The sequence below is a fragment of the Hypoxylon trugodes genome, assembly GCF_022578975.1.
Source record: "Hypoxylon trugodes strain CBS 135444 unplaced genomic scaffold F4822scaffold_11, whole genome shotgun sequence".
Taxonomy (NCBI): domain Eukaryota; kingdom Fungi; phylum Ascomycota; class Sordariomycetes; order Xylariales; family Hypoxylaceae; genus Hypoxylon; species Hypoxylon trugodes.
In genome coordinates, this window is record NW_026250026.1 from 404,189 (window position 1) to 418,625 (window position 14,437).

The window sequence follows — 14,437 nt, forward strand, 5'->3', positions numbered from 1 at the left end:
CGTGTTCTTCTCCACGTGCGGCACAGACGACCCTGTCCTGTTCTGATGCAATATTGTCCCGACGAAATCTTATCTCACCTCGAATTCGTATGTTTTTCAATCAAACATACTGAATGAGGGAATGTTATTAAGCGAGTTAGCTGATTGTCGATAGCGTCGCTAAATAACGACTTCCGCGCCCGTAGCCGAAGCGGATCATGCCTCGCATGTAGTTAGAATAAACGTCCTATGGTTAGGCGGTGACACTTTGAAGCGATTTGGTTAAACAGCGCAGAGCCTTGTAGTGGATAGCCATAGCGACAGCACTTATAGGTAGCAGGGGTAGAAAAGGACGATCTGGATGATGTTCGCTTCGGAGAATAACCATCTTCTTTGCTCCTCTTTTCCAGAACGACTTGTCGATTGGGACTAACTAGGATCTCTCGATTGTAATTGTGATAACCAACTTTTCTGAGCAAATCGATCATCTGAATGTGGTTGGTCGCCCAGACACATGTATGTATGTAAGGACGGGATGACACAGTCGGATGTATCACACACATAATATACAACTACACGCAATGTGCAAAATTCGAGAAATTGGATTTGTTACAGGCCAGACCAGATGAAAGTGAATAAAAGAATTTCGGACTCAGATAAGAGGTAGGACACGCAGAAACTTCTGATCGCCCGGTCTGTTCGGATAGGATCTAGGGGGAAACAATAGTCTGGAACATTGAAGAGGTAAGGCAGGTAGGCTACTGCGGTCCTTGTCACACTTTTTTCGTCTGCCCCGATGCGTGACGACGGCGCACTGCCACCGTTCCCACGGAAATTTCATCCGCCAGATGCATTTCTACCTTGCGGTGCCTGTCCGAAGTATGAGTCTTCTGTTGAGGGATTAAGCGCTTGTTTGTCTGTAGGTATTGTGCTTCATTTTTCTTTTTTCAATCATCTGCGAGGGTTCTTGTGGTCGAGCCTTGTCGTGATCGGACTAGGTGGGCAATACCTAGACAAGCCCCCTCTTTCATATTGGGGTCATGAGCCCTTGGCAAGACAAGAGGAGTTCCCAATCTGCTCAATTTCGTTTGCCGAGGAAGAGGGCCAAATATGGTAGGTAAACCCATGTCTACGGAAGTTGTCTTGTCTCCTGCTTCCGTTTGTAAGATGAATGGTTCGGCCGGGGGTGGATGGATGGCCACCTCGGTAGCGGCCGTCCGCTTTGCTTTGCTTTGCGGCAGGCAGAGAAGGAAGCGAAACCCCACTGCTACTCAACTGCATGTTTTCTTTCTTCACCGCCCGTCACGGGCTCATCCTCTTCCAAAGGTACCTAGGTGGTAAAAGTGCGTACATATATTACTTACCTACCTATTTATCTCACATATGTATGTACGTGCTCATTCATTGTATTGCCAGTAGGATTAAATCCCCAGTTCAGGGGGGGAGACGGGAGGAAGAAGGAAGTCGAAGTAGAAGATCTGGGGGGATGGAACAGAAGACATGTAGAAAGCAACAATAACATGGGAAGGGCGATGTTTGATAGGTAGGATGGAAGTAATTTAATAGACAAAAGGTCGCGGGCGCTTAAACGGATCTCTCTGCGACCAATAAAAAGGAAGAAAGTTGAGTTCGAACCGCTGCATGACACATTCTTCCCCCCTTAGCTGCGAAGGTAAGGTTGAGCCAATGGGGCGTCGGTGCTCGGTCCAAAACCCAGCGCTTAAGAAGATTGCGCCGCTGCCCTTTGCACCTTTACACCTTTGGCTCTTGCTTCCGTCCTAGTTTCGAAAGGGAACGCTAGAGCAAACGAGGCATAGCACGTTTTCCCTTCCATCCCTGCTAACCCCCCCGCCCTGCAAGTTCCAGGATGTCGGGACGCACGAGCTAGCCAATCATGTCGCGCAATCGTAGCAGTCGGGCGTCTTTAGTACATGGGTACCTAGACGTTGGTTTTTTGACTCTACCTATTCTACCTCTCTACCTAATTGTCTATCTACATAATTGATGGATGTATATAGGTACGTGTGAGATAATAAGTATAGCACGTACTAGTTCTATGCAGGCTAGGCGCAAGTGTGAGGTACCTATCTGTCCTTTTCTTCTCACGGGAAAATTAAGCAAAACTTCGGATGATGAAAAAGCAATGTCGATCCGGATACGAAATAGGTTGAAGATGCATATCGTAGTATAATATGACATACAGAGGAGTAGCAATAGGAAGAAAAAGGAAGAAAATCATGATTCCTGCATATTAGGCATATTAATATAGAGATAGTATAATGCCATTTCTTACGATGACTACTGCCTATCTAGGTACCAAAGGTAGTGTAAGCCTCCCTATTCACACGGTTACAACTGCCTTCGTCGTGATAACGCACCCAATACGTAACGGGCGAATAAGAGTGCGGTCGATCTTGGTCAGGGGTCTTCTCAATCTTGGTTGCTACTACCGCGGGCTGTTCGCGTGGTCACAAAAATAAAGATCCGTGTGAGAGGGCAAATACAAGACAGGAGGGTGGAGAGGAGGGCAAAAAAATTCAGAGGCCACCAACGACGGCCGCCCTCTTGACCGAAAACTTAGCCCAATCCAAACGAATGAAATCGTCAACGCTTACGAGCCCAACCTCCTGGCCGCATTCATGGTCGCGTTAGCGGAGAACAACATCCTAACGTCCGTTCCCGTCTTATGATTCAATGATTCAAAATAAATAAATAAACAGTCACTAGAAAAAAAAGAGCACGCTCGTTCACGTTAAAGGACTCGCCTATGGAGATTTATTCGTGTCAAACACAAAATATTCGAATATGGAGCCTCTAGGGGAGTAAGCTAAGGGATACCATGTATTGTGAAATGTTGGCTACACGAATTTTCATTCCGTCCTATCCCATAGAGACCCAACAGTAATCGTAGTACTACTTGCTCTCTCCCTTCACATTTCCGTTAGTTTCCCCCCTTTCCTAAGGGGTTACACCCATATACTTCAAAATCAAAGAATAATCCAAAGAATCCTCCCTGGTATCGCTCTGCAAGCTTCCTCGGCTACCCAGAATCGCTAATGCCCACAAATACAAAAAAATCAAACGCCAATTAACTCCATCGTAGTTTCTTGACAGAAATCCGCCCCAAATCCCGTCCCTCTCTGTAATGCCAGACACGCCATAGATCTAGGTCGTAAAGAAGCCATAAAATCGTTTCCACCGCTTTCTGAGTTGAATTGGAGGTTAATAATGACCCAATTCAAGCGGTGGTTTTGCTGTGGAGCTGATGATGATAAATATGTTGGAGAAGGAGAGTTGTAAAGAGTGTGTGATTGAGCGAGTTGAATGAGTGAAGTAGCGTAATAGATATGAACAAATGGAATATAGATAGGTATTTGTTGGCGTAGAAGCCGATTTAGAATTAGGGGAGCGTGTCAAGACTTTAGTTAATTCGGAGTTGAGAAGCGCATGGCAAGGGGTTCGATCGTCTGATTAGACCGCGCTAGTTCGGGCTGCTGCCGCCGTTGCCGTTGCCGCTGCTGCTTGTGCCTTCGAGCAGTCCAGATGCGTCGTCTTCCTTCTCTTGCCCTTTGGCGCCGGGTCCATTCTCGGCGTATACGTAACGGTTCTCGTGACAACCTCTCGAATATGCCTTACACTCTTCCCTGACGATTTGTGTGCTCTGCAATCCTGCGAATACCTAGACTTCAATGCCGCCTCCCAGTCAAACGGTGACCGTACTGATCTCGCGCTGAATGGAGATCGTGCCGTGGCACTTAGCGGTGAATCTATCGTTGATAAGGCGGGGGATGGTGGGATATGAAGGCTAGGGAACGATGTTGCTCCCGCAGGTGGTGCGGACATTGGTTGACGTGAAAAAGGGCTCGGCGGGATGCCGGCCGGTGATTTATGATTGCCACACTTGCACGAGCAGTCTGTTTGCTCGCTGCTAGCGGTAGATGGTACTGAATTTTGTGTAGAATCATCTTCTGGCGTGCTCGTTCCCGATGATCTCTTCTCTGGAATAACTGGCGAGGGTATGGACATGGCCTTGAGGAAATCCATATAGGCTGTAGGTGGACTGATAGGAGTCCTAGCGCTGCCGGGAAATTCTTCCTTGATAAAGTCTGGAACTGCGGATAGAGGCGTCTTGGCCGACAGAGCAGAGAGCTCTGAAGGGAAGGTCGCCGTGACTGGAGTAGTCAACTGCGCGAGCTTTGGCTTGCTTGTAGGCATGGTGATAGGTTCTTAGGTGGAGTTAAGTAGGTGTTGTTTGTTAGGATATAGCTTCAAGTCAAGCGAATGACTCAAGGATAGGAAGGGCGGGATGCCTACAAGCTACACAGACAAGTCGCCGTGGTAGAAGAAGAGTCGAGACCAGGTGAGTAGTGGGTGAGAGGGGCAGATAGGTAGTTATAGTATGCAACTTCGGCAGAGGTCAAGGGTAAGGTAGATAGATGCGTGGGGACAAGGATCCGAGCGAGCAGCCTAGTCGATGCTGAGACGAAGGCGCCAACGGGAAGCTAAGCTACTCCCCAGCTAAATAGAAACACTAAATCGATGTGACAGATCCAATGGCAGGGGGGTGTGGTTCCAAGACGATCCTCGGGGGTGTATGCGTGTGTGCGCGTGTGTGTGAGGGCTAAGACGGGTAGGTCTGTTTCTGGTAGGTAACTTATACCGAGTAAGATACCACGACCGACGGATGCTGGATGTGTTTATTGTCCGTACGCGCTGTAGGCTTTGGGGGTGTTCAAAAACGGACACGGGGGACGATGGAAAACAAGGAAGGTCGGCTTGTGGCCCAGTTAGTGGAGAGAATTAAAGAAAGAACGCGTTGGCGCGGGAAGAGAAAAGGTCAAGGTCAAGTTCGAGCTCGAGGGCGGCGGCAGTGGTGGGCCAGTAGTGGGTGTGCAAAGTGAAGGTGTCTTGGGATTGGTTGCTTATAGGCGGCAGGGATCAGGTGCCCCCTTAGGAGTACCAACCTTTCTAGGGCTTTGATTGTACGTAGATGTGTATAGCGTATGTACGTATTATGTAGGTAGATATGTATATATGTGAGTGTCTTTTTTTCGTGCTGCTGACTCTAATATTTGATTAGTCCAAGTAAGTTATATTGAGCTGTGTAAGATTACGTAGAAGTTACATATATGTAGGGGATGGGATGGGAACATTGAATGTACACATGTAAGAGAGGTACATAGAAGACATAAGTATAGTACCTACTAGGTATATGTATTATGAGAGAGAGGGGAGGGAATAGAGAAATAGAGAAGGAAAAAAGAAGAAACACTTAAACTTACATTCTGATTAAAATTGATTCACACTTTCCCCCCCAAAAAGCTCAAAATGGCCCCTAAAAGGTATAAGTGACCTGCGCTGGGGTTGCCGTTGCTTTAAGCCAATTCAGTTCAAGGATCTGTAGTTTCTTGAATCTGATTGGTCGATTAGACCTAGTAAGTCTGGTTTGTCAGGCGCAATATACCGGGATTGCTCTGCTGGATTTGAGTGGCTCGGAGGTATTCGGTACTTGTGGTTTTAAGCGCTGCCGCTACTGGGTATTTGCTATATTTGGGTCCCTGAATTAGCGCCGTTCCGTTGCCCACTCTTCTGATTTGACGTTTCCCCTCGTCCATCCCCCCCTGTCTTTTTCTACCTCTTCCACATCTTCCATCTTCCGCATCGTCCACTTCGTTTCCCATCACGAAGGGGAAACAAGCCTCTCATCACCACCATTCACACAACTCACCTTAGCTCAGACCACAGCGGCAAGGAACCCTGTGATCGTAAAAGAAAATTTGCTTTTTTGTGATTCTCAGCCCCCTTTACTAGGTTGTCCGATATTGAGCTGAATGAGCTGAAGAGTAGAGTGGATCGTGCGCTGACTCTGGGCGTAAAGTGCTGTTCCGGATGGCTATGTCCGTATTGTACTGTACAAGTCGAGATAGGTAAAGTACCTGGATAGGTATATTCGTTCAATGTCGATATTGATTGATTTGGCCCACAAGAAGCTTGGACAAGGTTCGTTCCGTTGAGTGTCTTACTCACAGATGACCACATGGAAGACTGATGATCGTGAAGTTTGGGGATTGGTGCCATTTATGTTCTGTTGCTGTTTGTTTATCATTTTCTTTTCAGCCTCCAGATATTATTCTGTACGTCCGAATTATTGCTTCAAATCAGCGCGCGGCTCGCCCATGTCTGCTTCATTTTTCATTAGATTTGCACAATTAGAGGTTGTCTATTTTCCATGAATAGAATCTTCATTTCGCTTTTGTTGCGGTTTGCGACTCGCGGTCTTAAGCTAGGCTTAGACAGAGCGCGCGCCACATGACACACGACACCGGCTGAAGACATTCCGCACTTGCTGTTGGTCAGAAGGATCTAAACAAAATCTGCCTTTGATAATTGGGGTCTACGATTCACCACAAACCTCTTCTTTTGAGTCTCATATTCGACACTCCAGCGCGCGCTTCCTCGAGCTACAACATGGGCGCCAGGCCAACCGAGGGGGTCTCTTTAGCCATTACACCAGATCTCGAGGCCACGGAGACAATTAAGCACTCCTCCTAACTCGAAATGAAAATCATCTAGAAGACTTCTATGCCAGTCAGCTTCCCCAACTTACCCAATGCTGTGGAGCCGCCATACTTCAGTTAAGCGCCGCACAACCATGCTAATAACTACGTTGACTATTCCTCCAACTACCCTCGTTAGTCTTCTTTGCGCGCTTAAGATATGGCTTCTTCGAAAGGGTTGCTAAAGATATGGTCTCCCTCGCATTTCTGCAAGGAGCGTTCGCGCCTAGCTTCCATTCCGGTATAGCAAAGACCAGACCCTCGCACTCGAGGAATAAGGTATGTTGGAGGTAGCTCGGCCTCGACACTCATTATTGGCCTTCACCTGTCAAGGGTTACTGATAGCCACTGGAAATGAATACCAGATCCGTGTCAAGTGTGGTAAGGATCTCGGTTCGTTGCCAGTCGAATTGGGGTTAATTGTGTTAGCACATCGTAAATATCGCAATGCCGATGTTGTTGGTCTAGTCGTCGACACTAGGAACCGAGATCCTTTCTTCAGGAATCCCTGAAGGAATGCCGTTGCAGTATCCAACAAGAGGATGAAACACTAATACCAACAATGGTCTGCTGTATCCGAAGCTTGAGCAAGATCATCTAGGCTCTACTCAATGAGGACCCATCTCCGTCGCTGTTTACAGGGTTCGACGAACATGCTAACCTGGACTAGAGAAGGCATATGCGTGTCGACCAACAGCCGGATCCCCACGGTATCACGGGTCCTTCGCTTTGGAGCTACTAAATGGTTGATCTCGTCTAAGCGCGTGAAGCTGCAAGTGAAACTAGATACGTGGCAGCCGACTTGAGCCATCGCGGCAAACATGTCCATATTACACGTTCGCTTCTCGATAATATGCAGTTAACTTGGAGATAATGGTGTATACGCGTACGTATAACGTCATCATGTGGTTTTTTCGTGCTGTGGTTGTTACTGGCTGGGCATGGATAGGATACGCTTATCATAAAATTTTGCAGGGAAAAAAGTGCATTTTCGTCTTTTGCTCCTGAATGCCGATGCGTCTAGCCAGGCCTAATCATGATACCCTCAACATATCCTCAAGACCGTCGAGAATATGCCACGATACGCCTTCTTAGTACGAGTGCTTGCTTCCTTAGCGTGGAGGATTATCAAAGCGCAATATCATGTCCATCTCACTGCTTTCGGCTACTACTGGCATCAAGTATCCACATTGGCATTGGATATAAGCATCCAACCGGCAAGGCTCCGCTTCGTGAACTATTGACCGCTACTTATGTGAGCTACTATAGGGCGCATGTATGCGAGAGCAAGGCATTGCCTGCCGATTTACTTTGGGCGAAATCCGTGGATCCAGCTCATCAGGATCGTTCTGCGAACGAGAGCCATCTGCAGATAGCACGGGTCATGTCTTGTCGAGTAGTTGCTTATTTTTGATCTTGGCCATTATACAATGAATGCCTACTTGCTTACTGCCTTCGGCAACCCCTTGGCAGAACAACGCATAATCTAAACAGAAAGCGTGCGTTAGATCGTGTCGTTTCTTTTGTCTGTACCTCGTACTTGAAAACTACTTACGGCAAGAGTAAGGTGCGGGAAAAATGTACAGAGTACACGGAACGGCAATTCGGATCGATATCCAACCACCCTTAGGCTGCGGCCCTGCGTACGTACTTTTGTCCCCCCACGCGTAGAACGCCACCAATACGCCACCGAGTAAACATTTCGATGGGAGGACGAGAATCCAAGTCCGGGAATCTTCAACCTGCAACATGCATTTCTTCCACAGAATTTTCTTCTTGCTGTATAAGGGCTGGTTGTGGTTGTACGAGAGTAAGTAGGCTCTCATACAATGAGTGGTAAGTAACTACCCCTATCATATATAGGGGCGGCCAGTAATGTGGCCCAGCCAATAGAATCGCATCATGGTGCGGTGGAATTCTGTCCAACTTCATTAGACTTCCCTGATCTCTTTCGCTACGGCGTTACACAGGGCTACTTTGACTCCCGCTCCCGTTAGAACGTGAATCCATAGCCTCTGCGTATCACTAAGACGATCGTTTGCACTCTTGACTTCCGCGAACATGACTTCTTGTTTTGGATCCGTCCTCCAAAGAATCAGATCCGGAATTCCGCCGCCCCGTTGCCCGTACTCTTGCGCCATGACCTTACACAAGGAAGCTAGTGCCGCGCCGTCGAAGCTGCCGGCAAGTTCGAGAAGGTCCTCCAGCTCGTAGTCCCAGTTCAGACCAACAACGCAAGTACGATTCTTGCGCTCCCGCTTGTCGACTTCTTCGATTAGTCTCGCCGCCCCACCGTTCGCGATCTCAACGAGCCGATGATTAATCTCTGACGCCCGAGTCGGATAAAAGGCATCTGAATGCAAGTCCAAAGGACACGTCTGATATGCTGTCTGGAAGACGTTGGGGATATAGAGGAATAAGATGTCAAAAAAGAGGTAGGCAAAAAGTGTCCTTACGATGCCCCCTTCTGCATGGTATCCTTTCCATCCTTGGGTTCGGTACCAACTTAGGCACATGGCTTCCACACTGCATTCGCCTCCTCCCTCGGCTTCGTCTACCCATGTAGTCTTGGTGCTTGCTGCTCGTCCTTTCTTGCCAACTATATCATCCTTCTTTAATTGAATACCCTCAACAAATTGCTCTTCTGGTTTTTGTAGTCGGACGTGACCAAAGTCGTGTTGTAGGCGCTTTGGGATCTTAAGTTGTTTCTCGAGTTTGACTAATCGTTTTTGTATATCGTAGTGATATATCAGATGACAATCTCGGTCTTCCAGAGCAGCCTCGCAAGTAGTCGCAGCGATTCGTTTCCAGTGCTTCTTCTGTAGTTCTGTGTTCTTATAAGCAGGGTCAGATTCCAAAGCGTACATATAATGTTCCTCTAGAAGAGCTTTCCGTTGATACCAAGAGCCTCGACGTGCTAGATGAAAGAGACGTTGATCAAGCAATTCGCTTAGCAACGCATGCTCCTGCTGGTGTTCCTTCAACCGACCGAAGACGTATGCGGCCTTATGAATAATTCGGGTATACGGATGGGCGGGGTTGAGCCGCCTCAGGTAGGCGCCCTCTCCAGACTCATAAACTCTTTCTTCTTTTTCCTGTTCCTCTTGTAGCAACGTTTTCCATCTTGGGTATATCTCCTCGAACGTGTCTATAACCTTCCGAAAACCTGCTTCGGTGATGGGTCCGTTGAATTCTAACACATTATCGACAGTGTATTCTGTCCTCATGGCCGTCTCAAATTCCAGCAGCTGAGCCCTCGAATTAAAGATATTAGCTGACCTGCTAACAACGTACTTCGGGAAGTTTCGTTTAGATATTTTCGCAAGGATAATAGTCGTTAAAGACTTCTCTGTCCATTCGGTAGACCGATAAAAAACAAGGTGGACCCTCTCGAAGAGTCTGAAGACAGGTAAGGAAAGTCTTGTACAAGGGCCCGATATAGCTAATATTTTGTCGAGGAAATGCTTTCTCCTATTGGAATCATCGCCAACTGGACCTGGTGAATCTACTTCTGGTGTATTCCGGTCTGGCGAGTCCACGGAGCCAACGGTACTCGAACGTCGCAGGCCTAATGAAAAGAGTCCAGCCTGTTGACTGCTCATTCGGCAGATGGATTTTGCGATGTCTGCCTTGTTTTTGCCTTGCACCTTCGCTTCTTTAGCCAAGACTTTCAGCTCATCCAAGCTTAGAAGCTCCACGGCTTCTTCGATGTTGGTTATATATTGTTCCGACGTGTCTGCAAAAGCAAAATTCCCATCAAACACACACTGGCCTTGATTGCAGGAACTGGGTCCCGGCTCTTTATGTTCTGGGTCGGGCTGGAGATGGGGAGAGCCCGGTGACAAATCCCGGGTCATCTGCAACTCAACGACCGCTCGCTCGATATCCTGGACGTCATTGTGGTAACGCAGACGGGCTATACGGTGCCACGATGCCGTCTTCCTGAGAAATAACCGCACATATCTATAAAAAGATAAGAACTGGGTCCTTAAGAGTATTTGGTATTCAATCACATACAAGAACTGAGCATCATAGCTTAACTTGTCCCATTGGTTGAAGATATATATTTCTTTTTCATCGAATAAATGGGATTCCTCTTCGAGGACTGTATTTAGAGCTAGGTTAAAGGCGTCAACATAGAGGGAAGTCTTGCCTTTCACCCATTTTCTTGAGTTGAGCCTCGATTCCGCAGTCGAAGAGTCATCATCTTGTTGTGATGCTCTAAAGTTCTCATACTCGTCAAGAGCTTCTTGCCCAGACTTGACTTCGGGAAGCGAACTCTCGATGGCAGTCCTTCGAGGAGCATCAACTTCTGTCTCCGACTGTTGTGGGGTCTCATCATCGTCAAATCCAGAAGTTGTGGTATCTAGTCGCCGCGGCGCTGGTAACGGCTTGAAGTTGATATCCTGGTCTGAATCTTCATCACTATCACTAACTTCCTCTCTTTTGACCCTCTTGGAAGGTGGCTCATTTGTTGCGCCGATATCTTTGCCATTTGATTTCGGTGTCCTCCGAATAAGGAAAGCGTCCATCATCGCAAATCCCACAAACTCATCATTTTGGCTGATTTTTCAATAAGTGGAGGAGAAAACGATGGAATTTCTTAGGTACAGAGAAGGAAGTGTCAAACAAATGACTTCATAGAACTAAATAAACGCGTAGTGGGACGCGGTTTTTCCAAAGTAAGGCAAGTCGGTGTGGAAACGCGCAGTCACGCGATAAAGCTTAAGTAAATTTCAAGTACCTTTAGTATCTCTGATACCCAGTGTTATCATACCCCGCCGTAGAAAAGTATAGTACCAAACTCTGAAAAGCTACTTGTATATATATATATCCTAAATTCTAAATTCCACCGCCGTATCTAAGCAACAACCTTGGGGCTTTCTTTCCGTTTTTACGGCCACCTACATAACAATTGCAACCCAATTAATTTGGACAGTACGCGCGACACCGGATTCAGTGTTTCTTTCCTAATTCGCCGCCACCAACACCGCAATCATGGCCGACGAAGTCCGACAGACCCCCGTCCCCGTGCCTCACATCTACGGCCAACCCACGACGGGTAGCGACGCCGCTGGTAACACCGGTGAAGCTCTCGGCCAGGCAGCACCCGCCCAGACCGTCGAGCAGCCCTCCACCGACGCTGCTGCCTCCGCGCCTGCTCCCACCACGGAGCAAGCTCCTGTAGGCAGTTTATAACCTTCCAATCCTCCTCTCAAGCTCTCAAGCTCTTTGCGACTTCCCTCTCCTCTACACATACCAAAAACTCGAAAACCAAACCACTAACTACTCTCTTCTCACCTCCAGTCCCCCCTCCCCACCAACAACACTGCCGGCGCCCCTCTAACCTCCAACGCGCCCAGCCCTCTAGGCCGCACCGGCACACCTCTCCGCACAACCGCCAACGGCCAAGAGAAAGACGGCGGTAACAACGCCAACTCATCCTCGCGCGCCGCCTCGCAGCACCCGGATCCCGGTTTCACCATGCCGTCTGAAGCTCCTCCCCACGGCGCCCCCGTCCGGCAGTACCTAAACTCCAAGGTTACGGGTCCGCTTCTGGATGGTATGAAGATCATTGCTAAGGAGCAGTACGTTATTACTACCTATTGGTGTTATTGAGACGGTTATTAACTGGACAATTTACAGGCCTAAGGACCCCCTTCGCACTCTAGGCGAGTACCTGATCCAGCGCTCTAAGGATCTCGAGGCGTCTTCTTCCTCTTCGACTTAAAGGTGGCTAGCACGACGATCGGCGATGGAAGGTAGCATCAAAACGGAGTTTCAGGCACAGGGCAGGGCAAAAATTAACTAGGCATCGCAATTGCGCAGTCGCACGAAGGATAGAGCTTTGATTTTTCATTTTTCGCTACGATGATACCACTGCTTTAGTTTAGAGGCATTGCTCAATTTACGAGGAACGATATACTGTTTCTAGGGCTAGGGAGTACGACAAAGTCTAGGACAAGGCAATTCATAAGGCAATATAAAAAAGTGCAATAAAAGTGACTTTCACGAATTTTTGGTATTTGGTATCTTTCGTCATGCGTATTGTTCATTGTTCGCCTATCTTAATGCGACTATAATGACCACCGAGCAATTCATCGTTGTGGTGGGCTGCTCGAAAAAGCAATTCCGTTTTTCTTCCATGAACTCCATGACCAGACCAAGCATATTTCCATGCAAACAACCCTCCTTAGGCCTAATGCTTATGCGACGATGGTGCTGGCGGTGGCGCTCTCGTACTTCCAGGTCGGGGGTAGGACACCGACGGTCTTGTAGTAACGAGCGAGACGGTGGATTCGCGACTCGATGAGAATGAGGCGAAACTTGGCGTCCTTGTCCTTGCGGTTGCGCTCAAGGTGCTTTCGGACGGAGACAGCCTTAATAGTATCTATATTAGCATATACTTCGCGAGCATTGTATTGTTTAGTTAGGTACTCACCTTCTTGATCAACATGTACAGATCCTCAGGAAGCTCGGGGGCGAGGCCTATATAAAGATCGCACCGTCAGCCTTGACCAACAGTGGCGTTATTGTTGTCATGATGTTTCGAGAAGAGACACCATGATATTTGTAGAGTATATGCGCTGCCTTTTTATCGGCTTCGATGGGGGGAATTGGTTCATGTCGTACCGTTAGACTTGAGGATTCGTAGGATCTTGTTACCTAAGTTTCGGGGTTAGTTAAAGTCAAGTAGTCACAATATATTCTAGGGATAATGCATACCAGTGACAACGCGGACCTGAGAGATACCGTGGGAGTCACGAAGGACAACACCGATCTGAGAGGGAGAGGCACCCTTTCGGGCGAGTCTGCAGATTTGCTCCTCGACCTGGGCGGGAGTGGTCTTGAGCCATGTGGGAGGCGTGCGCGAGTAGGGGAGCGCGGAGGAGGAGATACCCTTTCCCTTGGAGTGAAGACGACCCATTTTGGTGGATGGTGTGGTTGTCGACTTTTGGTGGTGATTGAAGAAATGAGTTGAGGTTGGAGATGATTGTGTGTGAAGTTTCTAGCGGATTGAATTATTTTAGAAAATAGTGAGAAAATTGTGTGTCGATTTCGACTGTGTCTAGGTGGTCATAGCGCTGAGACCCATTCTTATCGCTCACCCAGAGTCCGAACTTTTACCGCTATCTTTCCCCCGATCTCCGTTCTGTCTACTAAATTTCTTTTTTTTCCTTTCCTCACTTCTCAACTAAAGTCATTGGCAAAGCTCTTCAAGAATTTGCATCTGCATGGTCAACATCTACTGACGAACTATTCCAGTATATATTGCTGCTTCAATTGTTCTGATAATATTCCTAATCGACACTTAATCAATTTAAGGTAAGCTCTCCCAAACCTCATCCTCCATCCACTCCCCTTCTCATGATGATACACACCTACTTTTATTTATTTCTGGTACCTCTTATATCATCGGGTCCTCGGACCTGAAATGTATTAAACGGACTTCTGAACGAGACGGAGTCTTTGCATTGATCTTCACATCTCAATCATGATGGATCAAGCTCAACTGACATAGCAGACAGGTAATAGGCTAGACGATCGATTATCACATTTCATCCCGTTGCCTAAGCGAAGCCACCGTAGGTCAAAGCAAGTTTCTAAGATCCGATCTGGTTAGGTATTCTGTCGTGTTACCGGAAAACTTTTCCTGCGTAAATTGCGTGGATGGTTCTCTAAGTACCGTTTTGTTCACTGCCCAGGTAGGTACCTGGACAGGTACCGATGCTGTTTAGTTGGTCGGCATTTCACTTAGGTTTATGAAGATATGATCTTTCCATATTACGATAATAAATACAATTCCTTGATCAGCATTTACAAATATCCATATGCTAATATTTGAATGTTTTATGCATGATATGCTCTTTGAGATATCCAAGTTCCCACAATGCTTTTGC

General features: G+C 47.5%; 4 protein-coding genes across 4 annotated transcripts; 1 reads left to right on the top strand and 3 right to left on the bottom strand.

Annotated features, from left to right (window-relative positions):
- Window positions 1-3,450: 3,450 nt before the first annotated feature.
- On the bottom strand, window positions 3,451-4,194 carry F4822DRAFT_434408 (uncharacterized protein; the record flags this gene model as incomplete). Its single annotated transcript, XM_051462004.1, has 1 exon — window positions 3,451-4,194. One exon carries the CDS (start codon window positions 4,192-4,194, stop codon window positions 3,451-3,453), a length of 744 nt encoding a protein of 247 aa, XP_051309062.1.
- A 4,049-nt stretch (window positions 4,195-8,243) lies between these two features.
- Window positions 8,244-11,452, bottom strand: F4822DRAFT_72204 (VRR-NUC domain-containing protein). Its single transcript, XM_051463886.1, has one exon. It carries the CDS (start codon window positions 11,069-11,071, stop codon window positions 8,468-8,470), a length of 2,604 nt encoding a protein of 867 aa, XP_051309063.1. The 5' UTR covers window positions 11,072-11,452; the 3' UTR covers window positions 8,244-8,467.
- On the top strand, window positions 11,350-12,549 carry F4822DRAFT_420077 (uncharacterized protein). Its single transcript, XM_051459667.1, has 3 exons — window positions 11,350-11,720; window positions 11,844-12,124; window positions 12,183-12,549. The coding sequence occupies exons 1-3, from the start codon at window positions 11,535-11,537 to the stop codon at window positions 12,265-12,267; spliced, it is 552 nt and encodes a 183-aa protein (XP_051309064.1). The 5' UTR covers window positions 11,350-11,534; the 3' UTR covers window positions 12,268-12,549.
- F4822DRAFT_420079 (40S ribosomal protein S13) lies at window positions 12,540-13,735 on the bottom strand. Its single transcript, XM_051459668.1, has 4 exons — window positions 13,263-13,735; window positions 13,170-13,202; window positions 12,979-13,025; window positions 12,540-12,916 (listed from the first exon to the last, which is right to left on the bottom strand). Exons 1-4 carry the CDS (start codon window positions 13,462-13,464, stop codon window positions 12,743-12,745), a joined length of 456 nt encoding a protein of 151 aa, XP_051309065.1. The 5' UTR covers window positions 13,465-13,735; the 3' UTR covers window positions 12,540-12,742.
- Between the last annotated feature and the right edge of the window lie 702 nt (window positions 13,736-14,437).

What these genes read in the sequence shown, in the direction of transcription:
- F4822DRAFT_72204 (XM_051463886.1), bottom strand. Translation starts at nt 11,071, where the DNA reads ATGATGGACGCTTTCCTTATTCGGAGGACACCGAAATCAAATGGCAAA.
- F4822DRAFT_420077 (XM_051459667.1), top strand. Translation starts at nt 11,535, where the DNA reads ATGGCCGACGAAGTCCGACAGACCCCCGTCCCCGTGCCTCACATCTAC. An exon ending in CCACCACGGAGCAAGCTCCT is followed by an intron (nt 11,721 to 11,843) that starts GTAGGCAGTTTA and finishes TCTCACCTCCAG; the next exon opens with TCCCCCCTCCCCACCAACAA. An exon ending in AAGATCATTGCTAAGGAGCA is followed by an intron (nt 12,125 to 12,182) that starts GTACGTTATTAC and finishes GACAATTTACAG; the next exon opens with GCCTAAGGACCCCCTTCGCA.
- F4822DRAFT_420079 (XM_051459668.1), bottom strand. Translation starts at nt 13,464, where the DNA reads ATGGGTCGTCTTCACTCCAAGGGAAAGGGTATCTCCTCCTCCGCGCTC. An exon ending in TCAGGTCCGCGTTGTCACTG is followed by an intron (nt 13,203 to 13,262) that starts GTATGCATTATC and finishes CCCGAAACTTAG; the next exon opens with GTAACAAGATCCTACGAATC. An exon ending in TGTACATGTTGATCAAGAAG is followed by an intron (nt 12,917 to 12,978) that starts GTGAGTACCTAA and finishes GATACTATTAAG; the next exon opens with GCTGTCTCCGTCCGAAAGCA.